General features: G+C 46.8%; 1 protein-coding gene across 2 annotated transcripts in view; it reads left to right on the top strand.

The window, feature by feature from the left end:
• The window catches only part of DNAAF11 (dynein axonemal assembly factor 11), a 77,543-nt gene that overhangs the window by 3,764 nt on the left and 52,484 nt on the right, over positions 1–21,295 (top strand). For both annotated transcript variants that reach the window (XM_044294102.1, XM_044294101.1), the window contains exons 2-4: positions 502–669; positions 2,086–2,163; positions 5,082–5,254. In XM_044294102.1, coding sequence (XP_044150037.1) covers positions 502–669; positions 2,086–2,163; positions 5,082–5,254 — 419 coding nt within the window. The remainder of the gene's footprint in view (positions 1–501; positions 670–2,085; positions 2,164–5,081; positions 5,255–21,295) is intronic.

Here is a 21,295-nt window from a genome sequence, read left to right as displayed (position 1 = left end):
CACCAAATTTTTGGGGTTTCTTTACGCCCATAACAGAAGTAAAGCCTTTGTAAACAGCCCCCAGTGTTTTTTGTGAAAAATGTAAATTTTCCTGCCATTTGTTTTTTTGTGTGTCTGGACAGGACCCTGCGGTTCTGTTGACTGACCAGCTAAGCCACGCCCATCCACAGCAGCCAATGGCTGCACAATTTCACCATGGGGGGCGTGGCTTAGCTTCATGTGGCTTCAGCACCGTGGGGTCGAACCCTTTAAAGGGATTTTTGCAGGATGACCTTTGATAGTGGGGTCCCTCCGGTAGTCCGGCGAGTGCGGCAGCCTTCCCATTCACAGCTGTCGCTTCAGCAGGGGGGGGCCCTGTTCTGGTGAGGGTAGTAGTAGTAGCTGTAGCTATGCTATAAATGCCTGCGATGAGAATACTGCTCTTTAGCTGTCGGCATATATACTGTATATACTAGATAGGATGACACAGAATGACCCCCGGTTATTACGTCTTCTCCACAGTCACTGAAGACCTGATCCGAAGACGCGCCGAACACAACAACTGCGAGATCTTCTCCTTGGAAGAAATCTCCCTTCACCAGCAAGACGTGGAGAGGATCGAGCACCTGGACAAATGGTGCAGAGAGCTGAAAATCCTCTATCTCCAGAACAACCTCATCCCCAAAATAGGTAGGTGCATTGTACAGGGGGTCGCTGCGCTGTAGTACTACAAATCCCAGCCTGTCTGCTGCTGCTTTCTTAAATAAAACTGATCTGCCGCATTGAATACGATGTCACGTCCCTGCTGTCCAGGGGCAGTGATTGACAGCCTTCCCTGCTTATGATGGGGTCTGACCACTGGGGCCCCATCTATCCTAAGGCCTCATACACATGACCATATGTATTTTGTGGTCCACAAAAAATGGATCCGTTAAAAATACGGATGACGCATCCTGTATTTTGTGGAACGGAACAGCTGGCCCCTAATAGAACAGTACTGTCCCTGTCCATAATGCGGACAATAATAGGGCATGTTCTATTTTTTTGCGGAACGGAAAACGGACATACAGAAACGGAATGCACACGGAGTAACTTCAGTTTTTTTGCGACCCATCGAAGTGAATAGTTCCGCTTACAGTCCACAAAAAACCCGGAAAGGACACGGAAAGAAAATACGTTTGTGTGCAGGAGCCCTAAGAATGTAGAGGTTGCAGCAGAGATCCTAAAGTGAACGGGGATCTGTAGGGTCAGGGGCAGTGGGGGGCCCAGAGGTCGGACCCTCACTGATCTTAAGGTGAAATAAATATTCTAACAATATGTCATCGTTTTATAAGATGGGAGCTCTTTGCAGGGAATTTCCTCTTAAAGGGGTTGTATCAAGTTTCCAAGGTATCCTCTATCAACAGGATAACTAACTGTGCGGTTGGGGGTCCGACCACTGGGACCTCCACTGATCCCGAGAACAGGCTTGCTGTTCCCCTGATCTGATGGAGTGACAGATCACGCACACTCCCTGCTGCTCCAGTCAGTCTCGTGGGACCTCCAGAAATAGCAAAGCGCTGTACTGGGCCAGAATGGAGCGCAAGCTCGACCTGCCGCTCCTTCAGATCAGGGGAACTGGATCCCTGTTCTCCGGATCAGTGACGGAACCAGTAGTCAGACCCCCCGCCATCAGTCGGATAGGGAATAACTTGTAAACTGGTCACCCTTTTAATAATACTGATAGGGGATAAGTGTCTGATCAGTGGGGCCCTGACTGAAAGGACCCTCACCAGTCTCAAGAACAGGGGCCCCCCAGTCCTTTTCTCATGATCAGCAGGGGCCCCAGGAGTCGTCCCCCGCTGAGCAGACACTGTGATTAGGGGGTAAGTTGTCATAATGGAACAACCCCTTTAATATCTGCAGCAAATTATTATAAAGTCGTCGTACACAGCGGTTTCTGTTGTCTGCGGCATTTTTTACAGACGCAGCCTGCTTTGGGTATGGCGGTTTTTTCTGGCATTGTCCCATAGGCTTTTCTACTGGACTAAACCGCAAAAAAACAAAAACAAAACTCATGTAAAATAAAAATTGCTCCTGTCTGAGGATTTGCTTTTTGTTCTGCAGAAAACGTCGGCCGACTGAAGAAACTGGAGTATCTGAATTTAGCCCTGAACAACATTGAGAAGATTGAAAATCTAGAAGGTATGTGCATCTCTACTGCAGCCACCACGGGGTTAAAGGGGGTGTATCTCCTGTACTACTCCAGCCACCACAGGGTTAAAGGGGATGCATCTCCTATACTGCTGCAGCCACCACAGGGTTAAAGGGGATGTATCTCCTGTACTGCTCCAGCCACCATAGGGTTCAAGGGGATGCATCTCCTGTACTACTGCAGCCACCATAGGGTTCAAGGGGATGCATCTCCTATACTACTGCAGCCACCACGGGGTTAAAGGGGATGCATCTCCTATACTACTGCAGCCACCACGGGGTTAAAGGGGATATTTCTCCTATACTATTTCAGCCACCATAGGGTTAAAGGGGATGCATCTCCTATACTACTGCAGCCACCACAGGGTTAAAGGGGATGTATCTCCTGTACTGCTCCAGCCACCATAGGGTTCAAGGGGATGCATCTCCTGTACTACTGCAGCCACCACGGGGTTAAAGGGGATGCATCTCCTATACTACTGCAGCCACCACGGGGTTAAAGGGGATGCATCTCCTGTACTACTGCAGCCACCACAGGGTTAAAGGGGATGCATCTTCTATACTAATGCAGCCACCACAGGGTTCAAGGGGATGTATCTCCTGTACTACTGCAGCCACCACGGGGTTAAAGGGGATGCATCTCCTATACTACTGCAGCCACCACGGGGTTAAAGGGGATGCATCTCCTATACTACTGCAGCCACCACGGGGTTAAAGGGGATGCATCTCCTATACTACTGCAGCCACCACGGGGTTAAAGGGGATGCATCTCCTATACTACTGCAGCCACCACAGGGTTAAAGGGGGTGTATCTCCTGTACTACTCCAGCCACCATAGGGTTAAAGGGGATGCATCTCCTATACTGCTGCAGCAACCACAGGGTTAAAGGGGATGTATCTCCTATACTGCTGCAGCCACCATAGGGTTCAAGGGGATGCATCTCCTGTACTACTGCAGCCACCACGGGGTTAAAGGGGATGCATCTCCTATACTGCTGCAGCCACCACGGGGTTAAAGGGGATGCATCTCCTATACTGCTGCAGCCACCATAGGGTTCAAGGGGATGCATCTCCTGTACTACTGCAGCCACCACGGGGTTAAAGGGGATGCATCTCCTATACTACTGCAGCCACCACGGGGTTAAAGGGGATGTATCTCCTGTACTGCTCCAGCCACCATAGGGTTCAAGGGGATGCATCTCCTGTACTACTGCAGCCACCACAGGGTTAAAGGGGATGCATCTTCTATACTAATGCAGCCACCACAGGGTTCAAGGGGATGTATCTCCTGTACTACTGCAGCCACCACGGGGTTAAAGGGGATGCATCTCCTATACTACTGCAGCCACCACGGGGTTAAAGGGGATATGTCTCCTATACTATTTCAGCCACGATAGGGTTAAAGGGGATGCATCTCCTATACTACTGCAGCCACCACAGGGTTAAAGGGGATGTATCTCCTGTACTGCTCCAGCCACCATAGGGTTCAAGGGGATGCATCTCCTGTACTACTGCAGCCACCACAGGGTTAAAGGGGATGCATCTTCTATACTAATGCAGCCACCACAGGGTTCAAGGGGATGTATCTCCTGTACTACTGCAGCCACCACGGGGTTAAAGGGGATGCATCTCCTATACTACTGCAGCCACCACGGGGTTAAAGGGGATGCATCTCCTATACTACTGCAGCCACCATGGGGTTAAAGGGGATGCATCTCCTATACTACTGCAGCCACCACGAGGTTAAAGGGGATGCATCTCCTATACTACTGCAGCCACCACGGGGTTAAAGGGGATGCATCTCCTGTACTACTGCAGCCACCACGGGGTTAAAGGGGATGCATCTCCTGTACTACTGCAGCCACCACGGGGTTAAAGGGGATGCATCTCCTGTACTACTGCAGCCACCACGGGGTTAAAGGGGATGCATCTCCTGTACTACTGCAGCCACCATGGGGTTAAAGGGGATGCATCTCCTGTACTACTGCAGCCACCACGGGGTTAAAGGAGATGCATCTCCTATACTACTGCAGCCACCACAGGGTTAAAGGGGATGCATCTCCTATACTACTGCAGCCACCACAGGGTTAAAGGAGATGTATCGTCTATACTGTATTTTATTATCTGTTTCGAACCAAACAGTGACAACATCCTTTTGTATTTCTTTTTATTTTATGATGATAGATTTTTTTTATTCAATTTTCCGTTTATTCCATTTTCTTAGAAGGGCAGCCATCTTGTCTGAGCAGCTTAGCAGTTCAGATATTTGCTTTACAGCGGCCACTTGGACCATAGGAACCTGTTGTCTGGAGATGACTCAGTGATTTCTATAAGAGAGTTTTGTGGGCATGCTCTGAGACCTCTGCAGAGGTCATTGTGCAGGGAGGGGGAGGAGGTGAGCTGTGGCAGCACCTATTGTGGATAGTGCATCCTGTGTGGCCTCTACAGGACCGGCAGTGCCAGACTGTTATAAGGCTGAGCGGTCAGTGCCCCTCTATCACAATCCCTCAGCATGGCCACTGATGGAGGGGCACAAGGCTGGACCAGTCCATCCACAGCCTTGCTGAGTCCCGGAGTAAGCTATACTAAACAAGGAGGCGCCGCTTATCATCAGTGGACTTTGGGGCTCCTCGTGTGCAAATATCATGATATGAGTAAGTGGCCTCTCACACTCTTTTGAAAAGAATGAGAAAATGGGCCATACAATTAAAGGGGCAGGCGGTCTTCACGGAGGGAGTCCTGTCCCTATTACCCACAGTGGAGACCGGCTGCACGGGTATCTCTTGCTCTGGCAGGCCAGACTAGTATCACACATTCACCATGAATGATAAGTATGACTGGGTGCCCCACAGTACTTACCTCTGAAGGGTGACCCTACTATGTGTAACCTCTGTGTTTCCGTCTATCAGGCTGTGAATCTCTACAGAAGCTCGACTTGACAGTGAACTTTGTGGGGGAGGTGTCCACTATCCAGAGCCTTAAACACAACCTGCACCTGCGAGAACTCTACCTGGTCGGGAACCCCTGTGCACAGTTTGAAGGCTACAGGAAATACGTGGTGGCTACACTCCCCCAGCTGAAGGTACTGCAGTAAGACGGGGTGCTGCACTGTACAGTGTTATAGCAGTTATATCCTTCTATATAGGAGCAGCATTATAGTAGTTATATTCTTGTACATAGGAGGCAGTATTATAGTAGTTATATTCTTGTACATAGGGGCAGTATTATAGCAGTTATATTCTTGTACATAGGAGGCAGTATTATAGTAGTTATATTCTTGTACATAGGAGGCAGTATTATAGTAGTTATATTCTTGTACATAAAAGCAGTATTATAGTAGTTATATTCTTGTACATAGGAGGCAGTATTATAGTAGTTATATTCTTGTACATAGGAGCAGTATTATAGTAGTTATATTCATGTACATATGAGGCAGTATTATAGTAGTTATATTCTTGTACATAGGAGCAGTATTATAGTAGTTATATTCATGTACATATGAGGCAGTATTATAGTAGTTGTATTATTGTACATAGGAGCAGTATTATAGTAGTTATATTCTTGTACATAGGAGCAGTATTATAGTAGTTATATTCTTGTACATAGGAGGCAGTATTATAGTAGTTATATTCTTGTACATAGGAGCAGTATTATAGTAGTTATAATCTTGTACATAGGAGAAGTATTATAGTAATTATATTCTTGTACATAGGAGGCAGTATTATAGTAGTTATATTCTTGTACATAGGAGCAGTATTATAGTAGTTATATTCTTGTACATAGGAGGCAGTATTATAGTAGTTATATTCCTGTACATAGGAGCAGTATTATAGTAGTTATATTCATGTACATAGGAGGCAGTATTATAGTAGTTATATTCTTGTACATAGGAGCAGTATTATAGTAGTTATATTCATGTACATAGGAGGCAGTATTATAGTAGTTATATTCTTGTACATAGGAGCAGTATTATAGCAGTTATATTCTTTGTCAAATTTCTTTTTATTGGAAAGAGACAACAATGGGTGGAAGGATCCAACCCCTTACCACATTTGCACATACAAAGTGACAGCAGATCACATAATTGTATACAAAGAGCAGGTGTAAGCAACATATACATGAGTATACATGACAGTGTATGCTAAGGCTAACATCGAAATGCTTAAAACTTTACTGCCAACAAGCAATTTACATGGAGTCAAAGTATACATTATAAGGTGCTGTTGAAGACTGTCAGATCAATGGTAAATTGTGCAAATGACGCCGGAAGATTTTATTTAGTAGGAATCTGCCAAACTCATGCTGTGCAAATCATTTCCATCCCGACGATCGCAAACCAGGGCGACCGTAGGCGTCAATGGTAGGGAGAAGATCAATACCCAGACCAGGGCAGGGAAGGGGGGGGGAGGGGAGGAAGGGTAAGGAACTGCATTTCTGCAACTTGGATAGAGGCGGGAGGAGGGATGGGGTAAACAGGCCCCAATATGAGGCCCTCCTGTACACGCAAGTCCAAGAAGCTTCTCGGTTAAGTATAATAGTCTAAGCCCAGTCTTAACATACGCCGTTAAGTACAAATGGCACTGTGATACGACCCTTAGAGGGTTACAGGCTACCTAATGCTCGGAAGGTCCAGGCTCCCTCCGTTGTTACGGAATTCCAGCCATGGTCCCCAAACTTTTAGGTATTTCTCGTGTTGTCTGGCCTCCCACCCAGCCAATTCCTCCAATCTGCAAATCTGATCTACTTTCTGCTCCCAGTGTGGAAGTGTCGGTGGCTCTTCACTAAGCCATTTCTGTGGTATAAGTAGCCTCGCTGCTTGAATCAAGTGCGTTGCTAAATTCTTTTTGGATGGTGTGAAGGCCGGTGTGGGAAGCCAGAGAAGCACCAGTTCAGGCGATAGCGGAATGCAAGCATTCATTACCTCATTTATTACAGCTGAGACCCCGTCCCAATACAGGCGGAGCCTAGGGCAGGACCAGAATATGTGTGTTTGCGTCCCTGACGCCTCTTTACACCTCCAGCACAAGTCGGACTGACTGAAACCTTTTAAGAACAGCTTTTTAGGGGTTTGATACCACTGGGTCAGCACTTTGTATGAATGCTCTTGCACTTTTACACATCTTGAGAATCCATGGGAGTGGGCATGTATGCGCAATATGTCAGTTTCCGAAAAGTCTAATCCAAGCTCAGACTCCCAGGTTCTCAAGTACTGTGGGACCCCTATTGGGGACTGGACATTAAGGGCCAAGTATAGTTTAGATATTAGTTTACTAGGGGGGGATTTTAAGTGCATCAACTTCTCGAACCATGTTGCTTCCGGGGCGGACTGTCTAGAAGTTAATAGTGGCTTGCTGATAGAATTGTATTCTATGGTCTCCAAAAAGTTGCTAGAGTACAAGGTATGATTTAGGGGGTGATGCGCGGGGAGAGCACCTGATGCTCCATCTAAGAACTCCGTGACAGTATAACTGCGCAGTTTATTCCATGCAGGGGGTACAGTATCAGCGGTGCTTCTCACAATGAATGGAGCGAGGTCTGCCGGCATCAGTGGTGATAGAGCATGCAACAAGCCTTTGTCTTTGTTCAGTTGTCTGATAACGGCCGCTGTGCCCTTAAGCAGTACATGGGAGTGAAGTGAACATGAATTCAGGCCCCATAACCCCGCTCTCTGTTTTTTATCAAGCTGGGATATCTCAAGCTCCCTACCTAGGATAGTAGACCAGGGGGCGTGGATATGTAGCCACCTCTTCAGGTGGATGGCCTGGTAGTATAACTGAGCGTCAGGTAGGGCCATACCTCCCTGACTCTTCCTTAGAATCAGCGTGCGATGTGCCAGTCTCGCTCCCCTCCCCCCCCAAAGAAAGGTGCTGAAGAGCCTTCTAATTTGTGTAAAGAAGGAGGAGGGAAGAAAGACAGGCAGCATCTGCAGGGCATACAGTATTTTGGGCATAATGAATGCCTTTAACAGGTTTTTACGGCCCATCCAGGAAACATACGGAATTCTCAGCGTGTGCAGTTGTTGTTGGGTGTCGTTCAGCAGTGCAGCATAGTTCAGCCGGAAAAGCTCATCCAATCTGCAAGGGATCTTAATTCCCAGGTAAGATAGGTGAGACGTTTGCCATATGAAAGGGGTTTTCGTCTTCAGCAGGTGAATTTGTTTGGACGGTGCCGATATATTCATGGCTTCCGATTTTGTGTAATTTACTTTAAAGTTAGACACTTGTCCATATTGTTCGAACAGGGATAATAGATGCGGGAAGGCCTCGACCGGGTTGGAAACCATGACTAGGAGGTCGTCCGCATAGGCTGCGTTAAGGTATTCTATGGGGCTATTCTCCAGCTTGAGTCCCCGGATGCCGGGATGTTCTCGAATGGCCTGGAGCAAAGTTTCCATGACTGAAATGTACAGGGCAGGGGACAAGGGGCAACCCTGTCTCGTCCCATTCCTGATGGGGAAGGGAGGCGATAAGGTGCCATTAACTCTGATCCGGGCGCTAGGATCACCATACAGTGACATTATGGCTCTCTGAAATTGCGCTGGGAAGCCAAACTTTTGCAAGGTTTGTATCATGTAAGCCCAATTCACCCGGTCAAAGGCCTTCTCCGCATCTACACCCAGCAGAACCAGGGGGAGGCGCTTTTTCATCGCCAGCTGAATAGTGGATAGTATTCTGCAGGAATTGTGACTGCCTTCCCTGCCAGGGACGAAGCCTGCCTGTTCAGGGTTAATGAGTTTCGGAAGAAGGGCACCAATTCTGGTCGCAAGTATTTTCGCCCAGACTTTGATGTCAACGTTTAAAAGCGAAATTGGCCTATAGCTGCCGCACAACTTAGGGTCTTTCCCAGGTTTGGGAAGAATAGTGACCGTAGCTTCAAGGGACTGTTTGTGTAACTGTGAGCCACTCAGGAGCTCATTGCACCAGGCAGCAAGTCGAGGGGCTAGTAGTTTGGAGAATTTCTTATAGTATCCCACCGGGAACCCGTCGGGACCCGGGCTCTTCCCCATGGGCATGGAGCCTAAAATTTTTAATACTTCATCTTCCGTTACTGGGGCTAGAAGGGAGTGACCCTCCTCTTCATTTAGAGTGGGAAGCTGTAGGTGCTGTAAGAAGGTATCAATCAAGGAGGCTCTATCCACAGAGGATCCTGCTACCCCTTCAGGGAGACCGTACAAGTCTTGGTAAAAGTTTTGGAACTCATTGGCTATGTCTGATGTTTTGTGAACAGTGGTACCGTCTCTCTTATTAATCCCTGCTATATACATTGAGTCCTTCTTCTGTTTTAGGAGAGAGGACATCAATTTCGTGCCCTTGTCCCCATGGGAGTAAAAGCGAAATTGCGAGTATTGGTATGTTTTAGCGTAACATACATTTAAATGATCTGTTAGTTGCTTACGCAGGGTGGCTAGCTGTTCCCTAGCCTCCAGGGCTCTTGAGCGCTTGTGAACAGACTCAATAGCCGCAATTTGCTTAAGTAGGGAATTCAAATGCTCTTGTCTATTCCTTTTAACCCGACTGCCCAGTGCAATGAGCTCGCCTCTCATGACCTGTTTATGTGTCTCCCAGACAGTAGTAAGTGGCATCCCCTCTGTAGAGTTTTCGGTAAAGAACCATGATAGTTTCTGACTGAGGGAGTCGAAGTCTGACTTTTTATCTAGGAGTGTCTCATTCAGTCGCCACTGTTTAGTTTGTGTAGGCAACGTAGGGAAGTGAAGCGAAGCGGACACCGGGGCGTGATCTGAGACTGTGACCGGCTCAATGGTAGATCGCTCCACCCTGTCTGCGCAGCTGCCCGAGATCAGGATATAATCCAGCCTCTTGTGGGTGTTATGTGGTGCCGAGAAGAAGGTATAGTCTCTGTCAGCAGGATGAAGCAACCGCCAAGAGTCCACTAAGTTAACCTCTGCTAAATAGGCGTTAACCCTACCCAACGCTGCCTGGGTCAGTTGGGAGGAGCCATCAGACGCATCCAATAAGGGATTCAGCGTCATGTTAAGGTCCCCACCTATTAATCTGATTCCCTCTGCGAAGGAGGCGAACTTCTTTAAAGTATGGACTAGCCACTTCGTTTGACCACGATTGGGGCAGTATAGGCTGGCTAAGGTTACCACCTGTGTGCCTATTGAGCCTTTTACAAATACATAGCGCCCTTCTGGATCTTCCTGAGTGCATAATAACTGAAAAGGGATTTTCTTTGATATGGCAATGCCAACTCCTCTAGCTGCACTGCTGAACGTGCTAATGAACCAGTGCTGGAAGTAGGACTTAGGAAGAGTAGGCACACGTGCTGACTTGAAGTGTAATTCCTGGAGAAAACAAATGTCTGTGTGCGATGACCTTAACATACGTATAACCTGCGACCTCTTCTGCGGTGTATTAAATCCTCTGACATTAAGGGAGGTACACTTAATCAATGCCATGGCGTATTCTGAGTGTAGACCATAGGGCTATTAGTTGCTGGGAATCATGCGTGTGACCAGGGAAACTAAGAGAAGTATCTAACTTCAAGAACAACCGGGGAGTGGAGAAAATCTCCAACATAAGGTTCGGGTGACTTGTGCCCAGCGCGCGGCCCAGCAAAACAAGGCCAAGCGCGAATGGCCCAAGCCAGCCAATTGTAAGGCGCTCGCACCAGGGTTGCGCCATAAGGTCCCTGGTGAGTGCCATACCGGTCAAAGGCAAGCAGTTATACAGGGGGAGTGAACCAGCTTGACCCACGAGCCATAGCAAACAGAGCATTAAACTTTCCGCTGAATGGCCAACCCATAGCGAAATAGTCTGACTGAGCTAGGGATCAATCAAAGGGACTGACACTCCCTGCTGCCACACCATTACTATAGGACCTTCATGCTCAGGAACAAACTCAGTAAAAACATGTATAACAAATATACGTAATATGAAATGCGTGTTAACCACAAAATTGACTATGTGGCGATACAGCAGCGGTGCCACGGGTCGCCCGACCGGGCCTACCCAACCCAGGAAACCACCGCCCGCTGACCTTCTGCCCGGAACATCTCAGGACAAGTCCTCGGACCATTAGGCCGCCTCCGGTGACCCGACACAGGCTACAAACATAAATAGCATGAATGACTGCACCAGATACTTGCGCTCAGGGACCCGAAGATCGTCTGCAATGTCCAGTCGCCCTGCCGATTCAGTACGCTACCGTCCACGGGTGAGGCAAAAGGATTCTAATCATGATGGCAGGTCTTATGGCCTATTGTTGAGCTTCCTTTTAGTAGAGGCTTTAACCCATCTTTGCTCCTCCGGCAAGTCAGGCAACGGGACTCCTGTGTCGGCCGACGGGAGCCATGATGGAATGTCCAGGGGGGTCGTCCGAAGCAGAGTCCACGCCGCTGGTAAGTCTGCTGGTGTGCGGACCGTGCATCTTTTGCCCTCCGATGCGAAAGTCAAACCAAATGGGAATAGCCACTTGTAAGGCATTTTAACAGCTCTCAGATGGTCCGTAAGCGGCCGAAGAATCCTTCTCTTATTTAAAGTGGAGGGTGCCAGATCTTGAAATAAGAGGATCTTGGTTCCTTCATATAGTGGTTCTTTCTGCTCTCTTGCGGCTTTAAGGATAGCTGCCGTATCAACATACCGTAGCAGGCCGCAGACCACATCCCTCGGTGGGTCGTTGTCCCTTGGCTTCGGCCTGAGTGCTCTGTGGATACGTTCCACGCAGATTTCAGCAGCTCTGTCAGCGCCTAGCAGGCCGGAGAAAATGGCGGTCGCCGCTTCAGGTAATGCATCGTGCAACACCCGCTCTGGGAGACCTCGCAGCCGGATATTCTTCCGTCGGCTGCGGTTCTCCTGATCTTCTATCAGAGCGTAGGCATTGTCCAAGGAGGCAGCGAGCGCGGCACTGTTATCGCCCAGCGTATGAGCAAAGGTCAGGATGGCCGCCTGGGTATGCTCCAGCTTCTCGACGCGGTGCCCGATGTGCTTCACGTCGCTCTTGATTTCGGTGAGGTCTTGAATCACCGGAGCTAGCGCTGCTGATAGGGCTTGTTGGATGAATTGGCGCGAGATAGGCGCTGCGGTGGAGGTGCGGGGTCCAGCGTCCAGGTCTGATGAGACGCCATCCGCTCCTTCTGCTTCCTGCGACCTGACCTCGTGCTCAGGCAGCGCCATCTTGGCAGCACTCGCAGCCGGAGGCCTCTTGCTCAGAAATTTATCCATGTCCTGGGGACCTCGGTCCAATCTGGCAGGTTCTGGCTTGTCTGCAGGGATATACCGTCCTACTTTACCCATTCTGGATAGGCTGGAAAGCGAAATAAACCAGTTTGCTGGCTCACATGGAGAGGAGCTCTCTCACATGCGTCTGGCTTGGCCGGAAGTCAAGCTCCGCCCCATAGCAGTTATATTCTTGTACATAGGAGCAGTATTATAGTAGTTATATTCATGTACATAGGAGGCAGTATTATAGTAGTTATATTCTTTATCAAATTTCTTTTTATTTGAGAGATATACACAGTCATGTAGAGAAACATACATCTTGTGTCCAGACGCAGCTGGAAAAGTGCATAATCAGCAAGCACACTATGTGCAAAATGATGGCATACACGACTTCAAATAATAAAGTGACAAAAATGAACAAATATCTGACGAGGGGGGGTCATAACAAGACAAAGGAAGGTGAGACAGGGGGGGAAAGAGGGGAGGGGGAGAGTTGGATGTCAATCAACATCTTAAGTCAAGACATGTCTAAACCTAGAAATTGCGATATAGCTTCCAAGGAGACCATATTTTTACAAAAACTGCTCTAGAGTCGTTCTCCCAGTGGGCTAATTCTTCGAACCGATATAATTGGTCAATTTTTTCCGTCCACATCAAGAACGAAGGGGCTGATTCATTTTTCCATAAAAGAGGGATCAGCAGTCGAGCTGCTGTAATAAGCATGGTTGGTAGGTTATACTTTGAAGGAGTGAGCGTGCTATTTGGGCACCAGAGCAGCAGGAGTTTTGCATCTAAGGTAATCTGGGTGTTACATATCCTGTTTATAGCTGCCCCTACTTCAACCCAGAACGGTTTGATTTTCTCGCAGCTCCACCAAATATGAGACAAAGAGCCAATGTCTCCTCCACACCTCCAGCAGCCGTTTGGGATAGCGGGATTGAGCTTGTGAAGGAATTCCGGCGTCTTATACCATCTTGTAAGTAATTTATAAGAGTTTGCCTGGATTTTAATACAACGGTTGAAACCATGTGAGTGTGTGAGGATGAACGCCTTTTCAGGTTCTGACAAAGTCAGAGACAGTTCCTTTTCCCACGCTGCAAGGAACCACAGATCTGGAGGTGCGGAGGAGAGTAACTCCCTGTAGAACGTGGAGAGAGGTTTCTTGGGGCGAAGGGCGTTAGCGATTTTCCCCTCCAACCAAGAGGGATCAATCGTGGGCCTGGGCAGAGATTTCAAAAGCGCCAAGTCTTTCCTAAACGCCATAAGCGATAGGAAAGAGGCTCCCCGAACCCTCGGGATTTCATATATCCTACTCCAATTTAAGTCACCTGATACAGTAATGATGTCTTTCAGTTTAAAGTTGGCTAGTATAGCCCAAATTCCTGTCGCATCAGAGGTGGCCGGGTGTACATACGCCTGCAGCAGATCTAAGGGGAGATTCAAGCTTGGGAACCTAAGGGTAGAGGACCCATATAATTTGGTCCATTCCAATAACAGACCCTTCCATAGTGGCGAGGTGAACTTATTATTAGCAGTACATTTGCGTAAGCCCCAAAGAACTAACTTGTCCCTGTATGAGAGCAGATAACACTCCAGTCGGGAGACAAGGCCGAGAGGGCGCCAGGCGATGAGGCTCAAAGCTCTGTTCAGCATCGATGCTTTGTAGTAAAGGTATATGTCGGGTAGGCCGAAGCCTCCCAACCTCCTCTCCCGAGTGAGAGTGGCATAAACCAGTCTAGGGGACCCTCCAGACCAAACAAAGGTTGAGATGACCCTGCGGACCTCCACAAAGAAGGAATGGGGTAGCCAGATAGGGAGTGTTTGGATGAGGTACAGCAGTCTGGGGACAATAAAAGCTTTAATGAAGTTCTTCCGCCCAATCCAAGAGATAAACGGAAGCTTCAAAGCTTGTAAGTGTGATCTAATGGATTTCAGCAGAGGTACATAATTTAACTCGAAAAGGTCTTCCGGTTTTGCTGAGATATGTGTACCCAGAAAAGGGATTGACTTAGTGGCCCATGAAAAAGCAGCGATACCTTTAAGCGTATCCACGGTAGCGGAAGGGCAAGAAATATTCAGGGCTTGTGACTTAGTATAATTGATCTTAAAATTTGAGACTGCTCCATATTCCTCAAAAAGGGCCTGAAGTCTGGGGAAGGAAGTTAGAGGGTTGGACGTTATGACCAAAAGGTCGTCTGCAAAAGCGGCCGTCAGATGGGTATGCGACCCCAAGGTGATCCCCCTAATGTCTGGATCTTGCCGGATCCTGGCCAGCAGGGTCTCCATGACAATAACAAAGAGGGCAGGTGAGAGTGGGCACCCCTGCCTCGTCCCATTAGTAATGGGAAAAGCTGGGGAGAGTGTTCCATTAATCCGTATTCTGGCAGAGGGGAGCGAATAGAGTGAGAAAATGGATTGAATGAACTGGTCCGGAAGGCCAAACTTCGACAGTGCCCGAGACATGAATTGCCAACTGATCCTGTCAAAGGCCTTCTCTGCGTCTGTACTGAGAAGAGCTAAGGGTATTGATTGCTGACGAGCATGCGTAATCAATTGTATGACACGGACCGTATTTTCGCTTCCCTGCCTGCCAGAGACGAACCCCACCTGCTCCTCGTTGATAATGCCAGGGAGAACCGACTGAATACGTTGAGCCAAGATTTTGGCCCACCATTTCACATCAGTGTTTAGAAGCGAAATAGGGCGGTAACTCCCGCAATTTAGGGGATCCTTATTTTCCTTGTGGATTACCGTGATATGGGCTGAAAGCGATTGGGGAGGGAGGGAACCCCCTTGGAGTAAGTAGTTACATAAGGTATTAAAACGGGGAATTAGGGTCTGCTTAAAGGATTTGTAGTAAGATATGGTAAAACCATCAGGGCCTGGGCTTTTCCCTGAGGGTATGGAGGAGAGAACTTTACATATTTCATCGTCTGTGATAGGAGACAGGAGCTGGGCTGACTGAGCTGGGGTAATAGTAGGTAACTGGAGGGAGGAGAGGAATTTCTCCGTCGCTTCACCTAATTGAGCTGGTGACATGTGATCTGGTGTCTTAAGGTTGTATAGGTCCCTATAGAAGGCGCAGAAGGTTTTAGCTATATCTGGGGTCCCTTTATGAAGGACGCCTCTGTCATCTTTAACTGCCGCAATAAAGGAGTCAGTTCTTTGTTTCTTCACTAAAGCGGACATCAGTCTATTCCCTTTATCTCCGTGCGCATACGAACGGAATTTAGCTCTAAGTAAAAGCTTAGCTGAGGTGACGTTTAGCAGGTTCTTGAGCTTAGTACGGGCTTCTGAAAGCTCTGAGGCACAACTAAGGGCCTGGGAGGATTTGTGCGTTAGCTCTAGAGCCTGAATCTGGGAGAGAAGTGTCGCCACCGCCTGATTCCGTTGTCTTTTAATATGAGCACCTAAAGCTATTAGTTCGCCTCTCAGGACCGCCTTATGGGTTTCCCAAATAATAGCAGGGGAGGGAGCGTCAGGGCCTGTAGTATTAGATGTGAAGAAATCCTTTATGATAGAAGATAATTTAGCAGCATGGGAGGGGTCCGAGATAATAGTCTCATTAATACGCCAATTCCATTCCCTCTTTGGGAGGTCCTGCAGGGACATGTTCAGAAATACCGGAGCGTGGTCAGACAGGGTGATATTCCCTATGTGGGAATTGATGACTCTGTTAGCCCAGGATTTGGATAAGAATAAATAGTCTAATCTATGGTAAGATAGTTTAGCAGCTGAATAAAAGGAAAAATCCCTACCAGTAGGGTTAGTGGTGCGCCAGATATCTAGAACTCCTAACCTCTGCAGGGCCAGCTTAAGGCGCCGCAAACGGGTATGTGTGATGGCAGACTTCCCATTAGAAGCGTCTAGTGCAGGATCAAGGGTAGCATTAAAATCGCCTCCAAGAATAACCATTCCCTCCTTAAAGGAGGATAGTAGGCCAAGGGTCTGAACAAGCCAAGCAACCTGCCCTCTGTTGGGAGCATATACAGTTGCCAGGGTAACAGGTGTGCCAGCAATAGTGCCCTTAACAAACAGGTATCGACCCTCAGGGTCTGCAGATACGGCAGAATGCTTAAAGGGGAGCTGTTTGTGGATTGCTATGCTGACACCCCTGCTAGCCGAACTATACGTGCTGTGGAACCACTGAGAAAACCGTTTGGGGGGCAATTTGGGGGTCTTACCCTCTCGGAAGTGGGTTTCCTGAAAGAACGCTATAGACACTTTATCCCTCTGTAAAAGGGCCAGGATTTGGGACCGTTTGCAAGGCTCGTTCATTCCCCGGGCGTTAAAGGAAGAAATCACAATAGACGACATCCTGCAATAGAAAGTGGACAGTCAGCATTTAAATATGCAATACATGACATATATGACATCTGATGGTGGATGAGGAGGGGGGGGGAGGGGAGACACAAGAGGTAAGGAGGGGAGAGAACAAATACGACATTAAACAATAGCACAAATACATTCTGCATATAAAGCTCTACTGAGCACCTGACAACACGACCCTTTCTCATTTCGGCTACCAGCCGGGGTCTGTCAGGTGGGGGGTCCCGCAGAGCTACCGAAGGCCAAATACTGGCCATCTCACAAGGAAAAAGGGGGTAACCCAAAGGTAAAACCGGGTGAACCCTTGCATATTTAGAAAAAAGAGCAGGGAACAGGCAAGGTACAGAACCTCATTTGTATCAGACCATGCCTGCACTCTGAGACACTATATTCCGCAACAGGCGGCCATGACTGGCCTGAAATCAGGCCGAGAGCCCTCAGGGAACAGGTAAGGTACAGAACCTAACAGCAATCAAACTAGAACTGCAGACTCAGACATTATTTTCCGCAACAAGCGGACATGACAGCTCATAGTCAGGCCTAAAGCCCTCAGAGGACATAAAAGCATCTGCCAACTTCACCCTCATGCAGTCAGTCCCAGGAACTTCTCTTGAGACAGGAACAGACAGCTCCTCACACATCTTCTGTGCTCAGGTAGGAGGGTGAGCAGACTTTTCAGCCCGAGCCCTGGGAGACCTTTTATTGTAGACAGGGCGCCATTCAGCCGCCTGGGGTGGCGGGAGAGGTGGGTCCTCCATGTCGGCCGGCATCCACGACGGGATTTCAATCGGGCTTAATCCCAGCTGAGCCCAGCTGGTACGTAGATCCTTCGGCGATCTGATGGAAATCTGGCGTCCGTTTTTGAGGACCGCAATCCCGAACGGGTAAAGCCACCGAAACGGGGTAGCTGCGGCTCTAAGGGCATCCAGGAGCGGCTTGAGGATACGCCGTTTAGCCAGTGTGGAGGGGGCCAGGTCCTGGAAAAACATAATCGGCGTACCTCCATACTGCAGCTGCTCCGCTTCTCTTCCGGCTCTCATAATCGCTGCGGTGTCGATAAAACTAAGGAGGCCGCAGATGACATCCCGTGGGGGTTCTGTGTTCTTCGGCTTAGGCCTCAGCGCCCGGTGAATCCTCTCTATTATTATTCGGCCCGCTCTCTCAGGCCCCAGCAGGTCAGCGAATATCTCCTGTGCCACTTTCTCCAGCGCTTCACTGGCAAAGGATTCTGGGAGCCCGCGAATCCTGAGATTCCTCCTGCGGCTCCGATTCTCCTGGTCCTCGACCCTCAGGAGCGCTTCATTGAGCAGGTCAGTGTGGGAGCTGATCGCCTTGTAGGTTTTCTCCTCTCTTTGAAGAGCCGCCTCCTGCGCGCCCTCCAGGTCTGACACCCGGTGACCCATGCTCCGGAGGTCTTCTTTAATCTCCGTAAGATCTTGCTTGATCGGGGCTAAAGCTGAATTCAGCACCTCCAATAGTGCCGCTTTCGTAAATGAGCCCCTCTGCCTCCTTGATTTACAAGTGGACACATCAGAAACACTCCCGCCATCAGTGTCTTCCTCCATGTCGGATGCCTGGGCCGGAGCGGGCGCCATCTTGGGAGTTTCAGCCGACCTCAGCCTTGCATGTTTTTTGAGGTATTGATCCATGTCGGGCTGTCTAGATTTTACAGGAGTAGGATCTGCTGGGTCCCTGGGTCGATCCTTGCCCGTTTTGCCCATTCGTGCGGTGCTGTTAGCTGATTAAAAGGGTTAATACACCGGTAAGGATGAGGAGCTCAGCAACGTGCAGCCATCCAGCTACGCAGCCAGGCTCCGCCCCCCATAGTAGTTATATTATTGTACATAGGAGCAGTATTATAGTAGTTATATTCTTGTACATAGGAGCAGTATTATAGTAGTTATATTCTTGTACATAGGAGCAGTATTATAGTAGTTATGTTCTTGTACATAGGAGCAGTATTATAGTAATGTTCTTGTACATAGGAGCAGTATTATAGTAATGTTCTTGTACATAGGAGCAGTATTATAGTAGTTATATTCTTGTACATAGGAGCAGTATTATAGTAGTTATATTCTTGTACATAGAAGCAGCATTATAGTATTTATATTCTTGTACATAGGAGACAGTATTATAGTAGTTATATTCTTGTACATAGGAGACAGTATGATAGTAGTTATATTCTTGTACATAGGAGCAGTATTATAGTAGTTATATTCCTGTACATAGGAGGCAGTATTATAGTAGTTATATTCTTGTACATAGGAGCAGTATTATAGTAGTTATATTCTTGTATATAGGAGCAGTATTATAGTAGTTATATTCTTGTACATAGAAGGCAGTATTATAGTAGTTATATTCTTGTACAGAGGAGCAGTATTATAGTAGTTATATTCTTGTACATAGGACAGTATTATAGTAGTTATATTCTTGTACATAGGAGCAGTATTATAGTAGCTATATTCTTGTACATAGGAGGCAGTATTATAGTAGTTATATTCTTGTACATAGGAGCAGTATTATAGTAGTTATATTCTTGTACATAGGAGACAGTATGATAGTAGTTATATTCTTGTACATAGGAGAAGTATTGTAGTAGTTATATTCTTGTACATAGGAGCAGTATTGTAGTAGTTATATTCTTGTACATAGGGGCAGTATTATAGTAGTTATGTTCTTGTACATAGGAGCAGTATTATAGTAGTTATATTCTTGTACATAGGAACAGTATGATAGTAGTTGTATTCTTGTACATAGGAGCAGTATTGTAGTAGTTATATTCTTGTACATAGGAGCAGTATTATAGTAGTTATGTTCTTGTACATAGGAGCAGTATTATAGTAGTTATATTCTTGTACATAGGAACAGTATTATAGTAGTTATATTATTGTACATAGGAGCAGTATTATAGTAGTTATATTCTTGTACATAGGAGACAGTATGATAGTAGTTATATTCTTGTACATAGGAGCAGTATTGTAGTAGTTATATTCTTGTACATAGGGGCAGTATTATAGTAGTTATATTCTTGTACATAGGAGAAGTATTATAGTAGTTATATTCTTGTACATAGGAGCAGTATTATAGTAGTTATATTCTTGTACATAGGAGCAGTATTATAGTAGTTATATTCTTGTACATAGAAGCAGTATTATAGTAGTTATATTATTGTACATTGGAGCAGTATTATAGTAGTTATATTCTTGTACATAACAGCAGTATTATAGTAGTTATATTCTTGTACATAGGAGCAGTATTATAGTAGTTATATTCTTGTACATAGGAGCAGTATTATAGTAGTTATATTCTTGTACATAGGAGGCAGTATTATAGTAGTTATATTCTTGTACATAGGAGAAGTATTATAGTAGTTATATTCTTGTACATAGGAGCAGTATTATAGTAGTTATATTCTTGTACATACAGACGTGGACAAAATTGTTGGTACCCTTTGGTCAATGAAAGAAAAAGTCACAATGGTCACAGAAATAACTTTAATCTGACAAAAGTAATAATAAATTAAAATTCTATAAATGTTAACCAATGAAAGTCAGACATTGTTTTTCAACCATGCTTCAACAGAATTATGTAAAAAAATAAACTCATGAAACAGGCATGGACAAAAATGATGGTACCCCTAGAAAACACAGAACATAATGTGACCAAAGGGACATGTTAATTCAAGGTGTGTCCACTAATTAGCATCACAGGTGTCTACAACCTTGTAATCAGCCATTGGGCCTATATATATGGCTCCAGGTAATCACTGTGTTGTTTGGTGATATGGTGTGTACCACACTCGACATGGACCAGAGGAAGCAAAGGAAAGAGCTGTCTCAAGAGATCAGAAAGAAAATTATAGACAAGCATGTTAAAGGTAAAGGCTATAAGACCATCTCCAAGCAACTAGATGTTCCTGTGAGTACAGTTGCACATATTATTCATAAGTTTAAGATCCATGGGACTGTAGCCAACCTCCCTGGACGTGGCCGCAGGAGGAAAATTGATGACAAATCTAAGAGACGGATAATCCGAATGGTAACAAAAGAGCCTAGAAAGACTTCTAAAGAGATTCAAGGTGAACTTCATGCTCAAGGAACATCAGTGTCAGATCGCACCATCCGTCGTTGTTTGAGCCAAAGTGGACTACATGGGAGACGACCAAGGAGGACACCATTGTTGAAAACGAATCATAAAAAAGCAAGACTGGAATATGCCAAACTACATGTTGACAAGCCACAAAGCTTCTGGGAGAATGTCCTGTGGACAGATGAGACAAAAATCGAAGTTTTTGCCAAGGCACATCAGCTGTATGTTCACAGACGAAAAAATGAAGCATATCAAGAAAAGAACACTGTCCCTACTGTGAAACATGGAGGAGGCTCTGTTATGTTCTGGGGCTGCTTTGCTGCGTCTGGCACAGGGTGTCTTGAATCTGTGCAGGGTACAATGAAATCTCAAGACTATCAAGGAATTCTAGAGAGAAATGTACTAGCCAGTGTCAGAAAGCTTGGTCTCAGTCGCAGGTCATGGGTCTTGCAACAGGACAATGACCCAAAACACACCGCTAAAAACACCCAAGAATGGCTAAGAGGAAAAAATTGGACTATTCT

Source organism: Bufo gargarizans, chromosome 5 (assembly GCF_014858855.1).
Source record: "Bufo gargarizans isolate SCDJY-AF-19 chromosome 5, ASM1485885v1, whole genome shotgun sequence".
Taxonomy (NCBI): Eukaryota; Metazoa; Chordata; class Amphibia; order Anura; family Bufonidae; genus Bufo; species Bufo gargarizans.
The sequence above is the reverse complement of the archived record's forward strand: the minus strand, read 5'-3'. Positions and strand labels throughout refer to the sequence as shown.